The sequence below is a fragment of the Anolis sagrei genome, chromosome 13 (genome assembly GCF_037176765.1).
Source record: "Anolis sagrei isolate rAnoSag1 chromosome 13, rAnoSag1.mat, whole genome shotgun sequence".
NCBI lineage: Eukaryota > Metazoa > Chordata > Lepidosauria > Squamata > Dactyloidae > Anolis > Anolis sagrei.
In genome coordinates this window covers 7,181,116-7,194,853 of record NC_090033.1, presented here as the reverse complement: position 1 = coordinate 7,194,853, position 13,738 = coordinate 7,181,116, and the positions used below count along the sequence as shown (strand labels likewise).

The following is a 13,738-nucleotide window of genomic DNA, read 5'->3' as shown; positions in this document are numbered from 1 at the left end:
TCACTTCTTTAGGATAGGTTTTGGGGGAATGTGGCCACAGATCACACAATTGGGATATCAAAGGTCAGCTGAACCAATTGGAATTCAGTGCTAGTGCAATGGATCCTCTCTCTCACACTCTGAAGTTTGGACTAATATCCGGAACGGATTGTCCTTCCACAAGCCCCAAACCCCATCCTCAGAATAGATCTAACACAATGGATCATCCCCCCTCCTGTGAAGTTCGGACTAACATCCGGAATGGATTGTCCTTCCACAAGCAGCAAATCTCGTTCTCAGAATAGATCTAACACAATGAAGCATCTCTCCTTCTGAGGTTTGGACTAAAATTTGGATCAGAAGAGTTCGAAGGAGGAAAAGTGGGAATGAAGTCAAGCTAAGAGACCCTCAAAGTGGCTCGTTCAGGGGCTTCATGTGGCCGGTGGGATGGCCCCTGATAAGGTGGTCACAGAGGAGGTGGCCTTGTCGATGTCACTGTCATGCCATTAGGTCTCAGTGAGGCTCCTCGGCACCATGCCTGGAGGAAACGTGCCATGGATGATCCTTCAGAAGGACACTCTCTCTCTCCCTCTGGAGAAACCCATTATCCACAACCCCAAAAGCAGGAGATGGGCTTGCTGACCTTATGATCATTTGTTTTGTGGGTGGCGCATCCACGGCGGGCTAGCAGCTCTGGATTGCGACAGATGGACGAGACAGAGAGAAAGGAGGAGAAGGTTACAAACCACACATAAATATGAGGCGTGGGAATGAATGGCCAGCCTCCCAAAGGGTTGACAGAGAGATGACCCCTCCTCGCTAAAATATCTCCTATCATCCTGTCCTGTGCTTTGACTGGGGATTCATGGGAAATAGAGTCTGGAAGCAGAAAGGCAGTGTTTCCAAACCAGGCTTCAGGTCGACTCACCAAGTTGGACGGCGGCCGCTCCGTCTGTTCGAGCTGGATCTTGATCTCTGGACACGAAGGGTCAGCGGACTTCCGGGGGTCCGGCTGCGGGGAAGGGCCTGGGAAACACAGGGAAGAAATGACTGGGGGTCCTAGACGTAGAGGCGGAGGGATCAAGGGGTTTTTTAGACCTGACTAAGGATGTTGTCGAGGCCTCCAGCACAAGCCGGCTCTTGCCTCGGCCTCCCCTTAATCCCTCTGTCTGAGCGACAACGCCATAAATACTCATTAAGGGCGATTATTACAGAAGAGACAAAAGTCCAACCCTGGCGTCTCTCAGAGCAATTAACAACCATTAATTATCCTTTTTTGCTTTCAAACACCTCGTGACAGTCTCCCGGCCCTTGGAGAATGCCATTCCATGGCTGAATGGTGCAATGTCCAACTTTGCCGGACAGGCGCAGTGCACCCATATCTTTGGCTCTCCTTCCAGAAAACCCCCTTTCTCTCACTGAGACTTTCTTACACTGAGATGAACTAACACCGAGGCCTTCTAACACTGAGGTCTACCTAAAGCTGAGGCCTTTCTTCCACTGAGGCCTTCTCACACTGAGATGAATTAACACTGAGGCCTTATAACACTGAGGTCTACCTCACATTGAGGCCTTTCTCTCACTGAGACCTTCTCATACTGAGATGAACTAATATAGAGGCCTTCTAACACTGAAGTCTACCTCACACTGAGGCCTTCTCACACTGAGATGAACTGAGGCCTTCTGAGGTTTACCTCACACTGAGGCCTTTCTCCCACTGAGGCCTTCTCACACTGAGATGAATTAACACCGAGGCCTTATAACACTGAGGTCTACCTCACATTGAGGCCTTTCTCTCACTGAGACCTTCTCATACTGAGATGAACTAATATAGAGGCCTTTTAACACTGAAGTCTACCTCACACTGAGGCCTTCTCACACTGAGATGAACTGAGGCCTTCTGAGGTTTACCTCACACTGAGGCCTTTCTCCCACTGAGGCCTTCTCACACTGAGATGAATTAACACTGAGGCCTTATAACACTGAGGTCTACCTCACATTGAGGCCTTTCTCTCACTGAGACCTTCTCATACTGAGATGAACTAACACTGAGGCCTTCTAACACTGAGGTCTACGTCACAATGAGGCCTTTCTCCCACTGAGGTCTTCTCACACTGTGGCCCTTGTGTGGGGATGGCAGCCCGCCAGGCAGGGTTGGTGTTCTTACCGGGGGAGCTCCCTGCGCTGGCGGTGCTTAGGCTGTCCTCCAGCCAAGTGCTGTAGATGAAGGAGCCCCGCTTGTGGGGCGCCTCAGAGGAGGAGGAGTGGCTCTCCTGCGGGCACAAGGGGGTGCAATTAGGGGCCACAAACATATTCCCAAATCTAAAGCTTGTCCGCTTCCTCCTCCCACCCGCCTTGGTGCCAATGAATCCTACCGTGCCGGCATCGTCATCATCGTCACCGTTGTCGTCCTCGTGACCGCTGCCTTGGGGCCCTTCGGTCCCGCTGCCAAAGCTGCTGGCGCTGGAGGAAGAGGAGCGGGAGCAGCCGCTGCGAAGGGCCTCCGCTTTGGGGGCCGGCCTGCAGTGGAACACAGGGCGTTGGGGGGGGGGGGAGGCAGGACGGGAGACAAACAAACAAACATAGTAAGGATGTAAACACATATACTGATAATAACGATACCCCTCCACCTTACCCCCATCCCCACCCATGTTGAGGGGCTGACCTGTTCTTGGTGGTGGGCATCTCGGGGGAACTCTGGTTGGACGAATCCTCCGATTTGGGGTCCTGGGAGACGTGGCCGCTGTCCGGCGTCTTTTCAGGACCAGTCGGGCTCTCCCTTCAAGGGAGAAGGCACAACCCATCACTACATAACCCATCACTGCTGGCGGGAGCGATGGGAGCTGGAGTCCCACACAGTGCTGGTCTGGAAGGACTTCACTCCCCAAAGAGGGGGCAAATAAAACCCAACATGATCTTATGGCTAGACTACAAATCCCATCATTACTGATGGTAGCGATGGGAGATGGAGTCCCACACAGTGTTGGTCAGAAGGGGCTTCACCCCCCAAAGAGGGGGCAAATAAAATGCCACATGACGTTATGGCAGGACTACAAAACCCATCATTACTGACGGGAGCAATGGGAGATGGAGTCCCACACAGTGTTGGTCAGAAGGGGCTTCACCCCCCAAAGAGGGGGCAAATAAAATGCCACATGACCTTATGGCAGAACTACAAAACCCATCATTACTGACCGGAGCAATGGGAGATGGAGTCCCACACTGTGCTGGTCTGGAAGGGGCTTCACCCCCCAAAGAGGGGGCAAATAAAACCCAACGTGACCTTATGGTTGGACTACAAAACCCATCATTACTGACGGGAGCAATGGGAGATGGAGTCCCACACAGTGTTGGTCAGAAGGGGCTTCACCCCCCAAAGAGGGGGCAAATAAAATGCCACATGACCTTATGGCAGAACTACAAAACCCATCATTACTGACCGGAGCAATGGGAGATGGAGTCCCACACTGTGCTGGTCTGGAAGGGGCTTCATCCCTCAAAGAGGGGGCAAATAAAACCCAACATGACCTTATGGCTGGACTACAAATCCCATCATTACTGACGGGAGCAATGTGATGTCTGGAAGGGCTTCCCCCCCCAAAGGGGGGCAAATAAAACCCCACATGTCCTTATGGTTGGACTACAAATCCCATAATTACCAATGGGAGATGGAGTCCCACACAGTCCTGGTCTGGAAGGCCTTTCCCCCCAAACGGGGGGGGGGGGGGGAATAAAACCCAACATGACGTTATGGTTGGACTACAAAACCCATTACTGCCAATGGGAGCTGGAGCTCCATAGGTGCTTTCTAAGGCTGTCCTAACCCCAAAATATCACAATGATGAAGCCACGAGGTCCCGGGGATGATGGGATGGGGTGGTGCACCTCTTTTCCTGCACTTCCTGGATGTTCTCGATGCCGATGGCGCTGCTGCGGCGCGATCCGAAGGGCCCGGACTTCTTCCGCGTGGGGCTTTTCCCAGGGACGATCAGGGACTGGAAGAGAAGCAAGGCCCATCGTCCACAGAGAAGAGGGTTCGGGGCAGGAGAAGGGCATGGGCAGTACGCCTGGAGTCCCCGCGGTCCCCGATACGCAGGAACTATGGGAACCGGAGTCCTGGGCCCGACCCCCGGCCGTGTCCCATCACCCATGTCCCATCATCCCTAGGAAGGGAGGAAGAGCCAAGGCGGAACCCGCTTGGTGTTCATGGGAGCGGAAGCGGGGCTTCGGGGGGGGGGGGTCTTGCAATGCGGGGTTCATGTTGATGGCTGTGAGTGACAGGCAGAAGGGGACCCCAGGGGCCTTTGTATAGACATCAGGAGGAGACAGAAGGAAGGAAGGAAGGAAGGAAGGAAGGAAGGAAGGAAGGAAGGAAGGAAGGAAGGGAAGATAAAGGGGAAGGGAGGTTGGCTGGGCATAAATGGCGGGAGGAAGAAGGTGGGAAGGAAACGGATGAACATAGGGATGAATGAATGAAAAGAAGGGATGTCAAAATAAATAAGGGGAAGGGAAGACAATAGAAATGTAAATAGAGGAATAGATAGAAAGGAGTAAAAAGAAAAGGAAAGAAAGAATGGAAGGAGGGGAAGGAGAAGTGAATGACCAGAGGGATGGAGACAAGGGAGGGAGGGGAAGAAGAAAGGAAGGAAAGGTAGAGTGGAGGAAAGAGAGAAGGAAAGAGGGAAGGAGGAAAAGGAGTGTAGGAATGGAAGGTCAGCGGAAGGAAGAGAAGAAAGAAAGGAAGGAAGAAGGGAGGAAGGGAAAGGGAAAGAAGAAAGGAAGAAAGAAAGGGAAGGAGAAGAGGAAGGACCGAGAGAGAGAGAGAGAGAGAGAGAGAGAGAGAGAGAGAGAGAAGAATGGAGGGAAGATAGATGAAGGGAAAGAGGAGTGTAGGAATGGAAGGTGAGAGGTAGGAAGAGAAGATAAAAGGAAGGAAGGAAGAAGGGAGGAAGGGAAAGGGAAAAAAAGGAAGAATGGAGGGAAGGAGGAGATGAAGCACGGAGAGAGAAGGAAAGAAGGGAAGAATGAAGGGAAGAGAGATGTATGGATGGAAAGAAGGAAGGAAAGGAAGAAAAGTAGTGAAGGAATGGAAGGTAGGAGGAAGGAAGAGAAGATGGAAGGAAGGAAGGAAGGAAGGAAGTGAAGGAAGGAAAGAGAAAGAAGAAAGGACGAAAGGAGGGAAGGAGAAGAGGAAGCACCGAGGAAGGAAGGAAGGAAGGAAGGAAGATGGAGGGGAGATGAAGGGAAAGAGGAGGAGTGTAGGAATGGAAGGTGAGAGGAAGGAAGAGAAGGGAGGGAAGGAGGAAGGGAAGGAGGAGGGAGGGAAGGAGAAGAGGAAGCACAGAGAGAGAAGGAAAGAACGGAAGAATGAAGGGAAGAGAGATGAATGTGTGGAAAGAAGGAAGGAAAGGAGGAAGAGGAGAGAGGGAAGGTAGAAGGAAAGAAGAGAAGATGGATGGAAGGAAGAAAGTGAAGGAAGGAAAGGGAAAGAAAGGAAGAAAAGAGGGAAGGAGAAGAGGAAGCACCAAGGGAGAAAGAAAGAAAGAAGGAAGAATGGAGGAAAGAGAGATGAAGGGAAAGAGGAGTGTAGGTAGGTAGGTAGGAAGGAAGAAAGGATGAAGGGAGATGAATGGGTGGAAAGAAAGAAGGAAATAAGGAAAAGTGTAGGAATGGATGCCAGGAGGAAGGAAGACGAGATAGACAAAAGAAAAAAGGAAGAAAGGAGGGAAGGAGAAGAGGAAGCACGTAGGGAGAAAGAAAGAAGGGAAAAATGGAGAGAAGAGAAATGAAGGAAAAGAGGAAGGTGGGAGGAAGGAAAACGAGATAGATGGAAGGAAGAAAGGAGGGAGGAAGGGGAAGAAGAAAGGAGGGAAGGAGAAGAGAAAGATCGGAGAGAGAAGGATAGAAAGAAGGGAAGAATGGAGGGAAGAGAGACGAAGGAAAAGAGGAGGAGTGTAGGAATGGAAGGTGGGAGGAAGGAAGAGGAGACAGAAGGAAGGAAGGAGTGGAGAGAGGGAGGAATGAAGGGAAGGAGGAGGGAGAGAGACGGACGGACGGACAGAGAGATTGAGGAAGAAAGCAGCCACCTCTTCTATGGTTCCTATTCCTATGGCGCTGCCTCGGCGTCCGTACCTACTTGGCGTTTTCCCAGGGACAAGCAATGACTGGCAAGCGAGCGGGAAATCATAAAGGAGAAGGGAAAAAAGAAGAGAAGAAAAGAGAAGAGAGGACAGGCAGGGAGGGAGAACAAAGGAACGAGACAGAGAGAGAGAGAGAGAAAGAAAGAGAGAAGTCATGCAAAGAAAATGGCGCTGGGCCGTTGCTGTCGTTGTTGTGGCGCAGAACCAAAGGCAGCTGTGGGGCGGAGGGTCCCCTTTCCTGGGGCTCTTTGGACTACAACTCCCATCCTCTCTTTGCAACTCCCAGAATCCCCACCCACTCTTGTTGGGGAGCTGTCGTCCAAAGGTTTGCAGCTGAACTCAAGTGGTACAACGTGAGCCAGCGAGCGAGCGGGAGAGAAAGATGGCTCTCTGGCCCCGAATGGGAGGACTGGGCCCCCCTCGGTCCCCTTTCTTCCTTCTTTTCTTCCATCTCTCTCTCCTCTCTCCTCTCCAACTTTCTCAATGGTTCCAATTCCGGAAAGTGAGGCTCTTCTGCCACCCAGTGGCCACTTCGAGGCACTACGCCATCTCCATTATGGCGCCATTTCGAGGATGGCCAGCAGAGGGAGATGAGGCCCGGAGAGGTCAGTGGAGGAAGGGGGAGGCCGGGCACCCACTGAAGTGGGCCCAGTGGGGTTCAAAGCAGCGAAGCGGTCGCTTACAATGCCGGCCGTCTTGGCCACGTCCGGGTTGTTGTGCCCGAAGCTGCCGCTGTGGCTGGCCGAGACGGTGTTCTGCCGCTTGCCGCTCAGGCCCACCGCGTCCATCGACTGGCTGCGGCTGCGGATCACGCGCTGCAAAAGGAGAGGCCTCAGTATGAGGTAGCCCTCAGTGTGGGAGAGGTCTCTGTGTGAGAAGGGCCTCAGCGAGAGAGATCTCAGTATGAGGTAGCCCTCAGTAGGGGAGAGGTCTCTGTGGGAGAAGGTACTCAGTGAGAGAGGCCTCAGTATGTATGAGGTAGCCCTCAGTGTGAGGGGTCCCTGTGTGAGAAGGGCCTCAGTATGAGGTAGCCCTCAGTCTGTGAGAGGTCTCTGTGGGAGAAGGGCCTCAGTGAGAGAGACCTCAGTATGAGGTAGCCCTCAGTCTGTGAGAGGTCTCTGTGGGGAAAAGGGCCTCAGTGAGAGAGGCCTCAGTATGTATGAGGTAGCCCTCAGTCTGTGAGAGGTCTCTGTGGGAGAAGGGCCTCAGTGAGAGAAGCCTCAGTATGAAGTAGCCCTCAGTCTGTGAGAGGTCTCTGTGGGGAAAAGGGCCTCAATGAGAGAGGCCCCAGTATGTATGAGGTAGCCCTCAGTCTGTGAGAGGTCTCTGTGTGAGAAGGGCCTCAGTGAGAGAGGCCTCAGTATGAGGTAGCCCTCAGTCTGTGAGAGGTCTCTGTGGGGAAAAGGGCCTCAGTGAGAGAGGCCTCAGTATGTATGAGGTAGCCCTCAGTTTGAGTGAGGTCTCTGTGGGAGGACGGCCTCAGTATGAGGTAGACCTCAGTGTGTGAGAGGTCTGTGGGAGAAGGGCCTCAGTGAGAGAGGCAGCCCTCAGTGTGAGAGAGGTCTCTGTGGGAGAAGCGCCTCAGTTCACTTCAGTATATGAAAGGTGTCAGTCTGAGAGAGAGCCCAAAGCCTGGCCCTGTCTGTGCCAGAAACCTACCTTGAAGGATTCAAAGAAGCCCCCTCCTCCTCCGCCGCTGCCGTTCTCCATTTTGTCCTCGTCGCCCCCCAAGCCCATCATGGACTGGCTGTTGAGGTGCAGCTCCTCGTAGAGCGTCTCCAGCAGTGCTGTCCGCGTCCGCTCCTGAGGCAAGGAAGGAAGGAAGGAAAGAAGGAAGGAGGCAGGGAGGGAGGGAGGAAGGAGGAAGGGAAGGGTGGAAGGAAGGAAGGAAGGAAGGAAGGAAGGAAGGGAGGGAGGGAGGAAGGAGGAAGGGAAGGAGGGAAGGAGGGAAGGAGGGAAGGAGGGAAGGAGGGAAGGAAGGAAGGAAGGAAGGAAGGAAGAAAGGAGGGAAGGAAGGAAGGAAGGAGGGAGGGAGGGAGGGAAGGAAGGAAGGAAGGGAGGGAGGAAGGAGGAAGGGAAGGAGGGAGGGAGGGAGGGAGGGAGGAAGGAAGGAAGGAGGGAGGGAGGGAAGCAAGGAAGGAAGGAGGGAGGGAGGGCGGGAGGGAAGGGAGGGAGGGAGGGAGGGAGGAGGAAGGGAAGGAGGGAGGGAAGGAGGGAAGGAGGGAGGGAGGAAGGAAGGAAGGAAGGAAGGAGGGAGGGAGGGAGGGAGGGAAGGAGGGAAGGAGGGAAGGAAGGAAGGAAGGAAGGAAGGAGGGAGGGAGGGAGGAAGGAAGGAGGGAGGGAGGGAGGGAGGGAGGGAGGAAGGAAGGAAGGAGGGAGGGAGGGAAGGAAGGAAGGAGGGAGGGAGGGCGGGAGGGAAGGGAGGGAGGGAGGGAGGGAGGAGGAAGGGAAGGAGGGAGGGAAGGAGGGAAGGAGGGAGGGAGGAAGGAAGGAAGGAAGGAAGGAAGGAGGGAGGGAGGGAGGGAAGGAGGGAAGGAGGGAAGGAAGGAAGGAAGGAAGGAAGGAAGGAAGGAAGGAGGGAGGGAGGGAGGAAGGAAGGAGGGAGGGAGGGAGGGGGGAGGGAGGGAGGGAGGGAGGGAGGGAAGGAGGGAGGGAGGGAGGGATGGAAGGAGGGAGGGAGGGAGGGAGGGAAGGAAGGAAGGAAGGAAGGAAGGAAGGAGGGCATCATCATCATCAGTAGGTGGGTCTTGATCCCAACCCCATTTGGGTCGGGATCAAAACAGGAAGCAGCCCATGGATGAACCCAAGAACCAAAATGAGAGTCGCAAACTGACCTCCAGTTTGGCAAACTTCTCAGCTTTGTAGCAGGCGTACTCCGCATTGATCAGCTTCGTCAAGAGGAACTCCTGGAACTCGGGGCCCTGGAAAAGCGAGAGTCTGAGACCGCCTGCCCTTGTTTTTGATCCCAGCCCCTGCGGGCATTGCAACGGAGCCCCAAAGAGGAGGGAGCCGGGCCCTGCTGACCTTTCGGAAAACTGCCGGGTCGGGCAGCGGCGGTCCGAAGAAGGGCACGTCGTCCCGGGCCGTGGCAGAGACCTGAAGCAAAACCAAAGGAGGGGGTTGGGTCAAGGGGTCAGTGCCTGCGGGCCCTTCCGTTTGGACTCCCCCTCGTGGAAGGGGTCCTCCGCTCACCTTGTAGAGTCCACTCCCATCGCTGCTGCCCGGCCCTTCGGCCTGGACCACCACGTAGGCGTGCAGGAAGTTGGAGGCAATCATGTCCGGCACGAAGGGCGTGCTCTCGTCCTGGAAGACGATGGCCACAATGTCGTTGCCGATGTGCCGCTTGCGCTGGAGCTGCGGGCGGGTGGGGGGAGGGAAGGAGGGAGCGGTCACTCCTGGTCAGCTCACCACTTGACCAACGAGCGACACTCTTGCTCAAGGAGAGGCCAGTCCAAACTGCAAGGGGTCACTCCCCATCTGCAAGTGGTCACTCCCTACCAGGAGACCCCTTGGCACAGCAACTGGTCACTCTTGCCCAGTGAGTGGTCACTCCCCACCGGTGACTGGCCACTCCCCACCAGCAGACCCCTTTGCACAGTGATTGGTCACTCTTGCCCAGTGAGCGGTTACTTCTCTCAGCCAGCGAGTGGTCACTTCCCACCGCAGACCCCTTTGCACAGCAACTGGTCACTCTTGCCCAGTGAATGGTCACTCCCCACTGGTAAGTGGTCAGTCCCCACCAGCAGACCCCTTAGCATAGTGATTGGTCACTCTTGCCCAGCAGGCAGTCCCTCCTCTCAGACTATGAGTGGTCACTCCCAACCCACAGACCCCTTTGCACAGTGATTGGTCACTCTTGCTCAGTGAGCGGTCACTCCCCACCAGTGAGTGGTCACTCTCCACTGGTGAGTGGTCACACCCCACCAGCACACCCCTTTGCACAGTGATTGGTCACTCAGTCAGCAAGTGGTCACTCCCCACCCACAGACCCCTTTGCACAGCGATTGGTCACTCTTGCTCAGTGAGCGGTCACTCCCCACCAGTGAGTGGTCTCTCTCCACTGGCAAGCAGTCACACCCCACCAGCACACCCCTTTGCACAGTGATTGGTCACTCAGTCAGCAAGTGGTCACTCCCCACCCACAGACCCCTTTGCACAGCCACTGGTCACTCTTGCCCAGTGAGTGGTCACTCCCCACCAGTGAGTGGTTACTCCCCACTGGTGAGCAGTCACTCCCCACCAGCACACCCCTTTGCACAGTGATTGGTCACTCAGCCAGCAAGTGGTCACTCCCCACCCGCAGACCTCTTTGCACAGCAATTGGTCACTCTTGCCCAGCAAATGGTCACTCCCCAATGGTGAGCAGTCACTCCATACCCGCAGACCTCTTAGCACAGCAATTGGTCACTTGCCCAGTGAATGGTCACTCCCCACCAGCAAGTGGTCACTCTCAACCAGCAGACCCAAATCCCCCCTCTGGACACCCTCCCCCCACCCCGAAAGGCTGCTTTAATCTCTTATCCCGAACACTCAAGATTGGAAGCATTATGTCTAGAAATAATGGGGGGCGATGGGCCGCGCAGTCCCCTCTTTTCAAAGCTCAGCTTCCCCTCCAACATTATTATATTTGCTCCTATGAACAACAACAACAACAACAACATCCCTCTCTCAAGCGAGACTCAAGGACTGCAAGCCTTTGGGATGGTGACTGCGGTGCTTCACGTAGATGTAACGGAGCGGGGACGATGGGCCTGGCCGCCCTCTTTCCTGCCCACCTGCTGGGCGTCCCCTTCGGTGAAGGGCAGCTTGGTGGAGACGTGGAACATGATCTCCTTGTTGCGGAAGTTGCAGTAGACCGACTCGGTCCCCGTTTGCCCATGGGTCACGTCCAGGCCGCCCCGAAACCTGCCGAGAAGAAGCACGACACCCGCATTCGGACCCTCGGCCTCCCTTTCCCCGCCCCCAGACACGCGTCCCACTCCTCCTCCTCACCCCTTGAAGTCCTGCAGTTGTACTCTCTGGCCCAAAAGCTCCAGGAACTCCACAAAGGCCGGGCTCTCCTCCGTGGTGCTGAAGAGCTCTTCTTCCGACGTCTGCGGAGAGAGATCGATTGGGGGTTTGGGCATGGCTTCGCGGCCTTCAACCTCCCTTGTCATCAATGTTTTCAAAGGGATTCAAGCAAAGACTTTCTTGTTTCTAGTATGGTCACTGTTTGAGTCCTGTCTTGCCTCAAAGGGTCATCGTCCTTGCAACCACTGAACTTCTAAGACCAGCCACAGACATTGAGAAACTCCTTGCAGCCTCTGAACCTCTAAAACCAGCCACAGACAATGAGAAACTCCTTGCAACCTCTAAACCTCTAAGACCTGCCATAGACATTGAGAAACTCCTTGCAAACTCTGAACTTCTAAGACCAGCCACAGACATTGAGAAACTCCTTGCAACCTCTAAAATTCTAAAACCAGCCACAGACATTGAGAAACTCCTTGCAACCTCTAAACCTCTAAGACCAGCCACAGACATTGAGAAACTCATTGCAAACTCTGAACCTCTAAGACCAGCCACAGACAATGAGAAACTCCTTGCAACCTCTGAACCTCTAAGACCAGCCACAGACATTGAGAAACTCCTTGCAACCTCTGAACCTCTAAGACCAGCCACAGACAATGAGAAACTCCTTGCAACCTCTAAACCTCTAAGACCTGCCACAGACATTGAGAAACTCCTTGCAAACTCTGAACTTCTAAGACCAGCCACAGACATTGAGAAACTCCTTGCAACCTCTAAAATTCTAAAACCAGCCACAGACATTGAGAAACTCCTTGCAACCTCTAAACCTCTAAGACCAGCCACAGACATTGAGAAACTCCTTGCAACCTCTGAACCTCTAAGACCAGCCACAGACAATGAGAAACTCCTTGCAACCTCTAAACCTCTAAGACCTGCCACAGACATTGAGAAACTCCTTGCAAACTCTGAACTTCTAAGACCAGCCACAGACATTGAGAAACTCCTTGCAACCTCTAAAATTCTAAAACCAGCCACAGACATTGAGAAACTCCTTGCAACCTCTAAACCTCTAAGACCAGCCACAGACATTGAGAAACTCATTGCAAACTCTGAACCTCTAAGACCAGCCACAGACAATGAGAAACTCCTTGCAACCTCTGAACCTCTAAGACCAGCCACAGACATTGAGAAACTCCTTGCAGCCTCTGAACCTCTAAGACCAGCCACAGACAATGAGAAACTCCTTGCAACCTCTAAACCTCTAAGACCTGCCACAGACATTGAGAAACTCCTTGCAAACTCTGAACTTCTAAGACCAGCCACAGACATTGAGAAACTCCTTGCAACCTCTAAAATTCTAAAACCAGCCACAGACATTGAGAAACTCCTTGCAACCTCTAAACCTCTAAGACCAGCCACAGACATTGAGACACTCATTGCAAACTCTGAACCTCTAAGACCAGCCACAGACAATGAGAAACTCCTTGCAACCTCTGAACGTCTAAGACCAGCCACAGACACTGAGAAACTCCCTGCAACCTTTGAACCTCTAAGACAAGTCAAACACATTGAGAAACTCCCTGCAACCTCTGAACCTCTAAGACCAGCAACAGACATTGAGAAACTCCCTGCAACCTCTGAACCTTTAAGACCAGCCACAGACATTGAGAAACTCCTTGCAACCTCTGAACCTCTAAGACCAGCCACAGACATTGAGAAACTCCTTGCAACCTCTGAACCTCTAAGACCAGCCACAGACACTGAGAAACTCCTTGCAACCTCTGAACATCTAAGACCAGCCACAGACATTGAGAAACTCCTTGCAACCTCTAAGACCAGCCACAGACATTGAGAAACTCCTTGCAACCTCTAAAATTCTAAGACCAGCCACAGACATTGAGAAACTCCTTGCAAACTCTGAACCTCTAAGACCAGCCACAGACACTGAGAAACTCCCTGCAACCTTTGAACCTCTAAGACAAGTCAAACACATTGAGAAACTCCCTGCAACCTCTGAACCTCTAAGGCCAGCCACAGACATTGAGAAACTCCTTGCAACCTCTGAACCTCTAAGACCAGCCACAGACACTGAGAAACTCCCTGCAACCTTTGAACCTCTAAGACAAGTCAAACACATTGAGAAACTCCCTGCAACCGCTGAACCTCTAAGACCAGCAACAGACATTGAGAAACTCCCTGCAACCTCTGAACCTCTAAGGCCAGCCACAAACACTGAGAAACTCCCTGCAACCTCTGAACCTCTAAGACCAGCCACAGACATTGAGAAACTCCTTGCAACCTCTGAACCTCTAAGACCAGCCACAGACATTGAGAAACTCCTTGCAACCTCTGAACCTCTAAGACCAGCCACAGACACTGAGAAACTCCTTGCAACCTCTGAACCTCTAAGACCAGCCACAGACATTGCGAAACTCCTTGTAACCTCTGGACCTCTAAGACCAGCCACAGACATTAAGAAACTCCTTGCAACCTCTAAGACCAGCCAAAGACATTGAGAAACTCCTTGTAACCTCTGGACCTCTAAGACCAGCCACAGACATTGAGAAATTCCTTGCAACCTCTGAACCTCTAAGACCAGCCACAGACAC

General features: G+C 53.3%; 1 protein-coding gene across 5 annotated transcripts in view; it reads right to left on the bottom strand.

Moving 5' to 3' along the window:
* RAP1GAP (RAP1 GTPase activating protein) overlaps positions 1 to 13,738 on the bottom strand; it is a 55,214-nt gene that overhangs the window by 1,637 nt on the left and 39,839 nt on the right. For 3 of the 5 annotated variants that reach the window (XM_060758882.2, XM_060758883.2, XM_067472690.1), the window contains 14 exons: positions 11,112 to 11,212; positions 10,895 to 11,024; positions 9,312 to 9,473; positions 9,144 to 9,215; positions 8,954 to 9,040; positions 7,779 to 7,922; positions 6,803 to 6,934; positions 6,066 to 6,143; positions 3,865 to 3,974; positions 2,645 to 2,758; positions 2,355 to 2,499; positions 2,147 to 2,252; positions 908 to 1,005; positions 623 to 672 (listed from right to left, as the gene is read on the bottom strand). In XM_060758882.2, coding sequence (XP_060614865.2) covers positions 664 to 672; positions 908 to 1,005; positions 2,147 to 2,252; positions 2,355 to 2,499; positions 2,645 to 2,758; positions 3,865 to 3,974; positions 6,066 to 6,143; positions 6,803 to 6,934; positions 7,779 to 7,922; positions 8,954 to 9,040; positions 9,144 to 9,215; positions 9,312 to 9,473; positions 10,895 to 11,024; positions 11,112 to 11,212 — 1,488 coding nt within the window. In that variant the 3' untranslated portion in view covers positions 623 to 663. The remainder of the gene's footprint in view (positions 1 to 622; positions 673 to 907; positions 1,006 to 2,146; positions 2,253 to 2,354; positions 2,500 to 2,644; positions 2,759 to 3,864; positions 3,975 to 6,065; positions 6,144 to 6,802; positions 6,935 to 7,778; positions 7,923 to 8,953; positions 9,041 to 9,143; positions 9,216 to 9,311; positions 9,474 to 10,894; positions 11,025 to 11,111; positions 11,213 to 13,738) is intronic. The other 2 variants (XM_067472691.1, XM_067472692.1) reach the window with 2 other exon arrangements.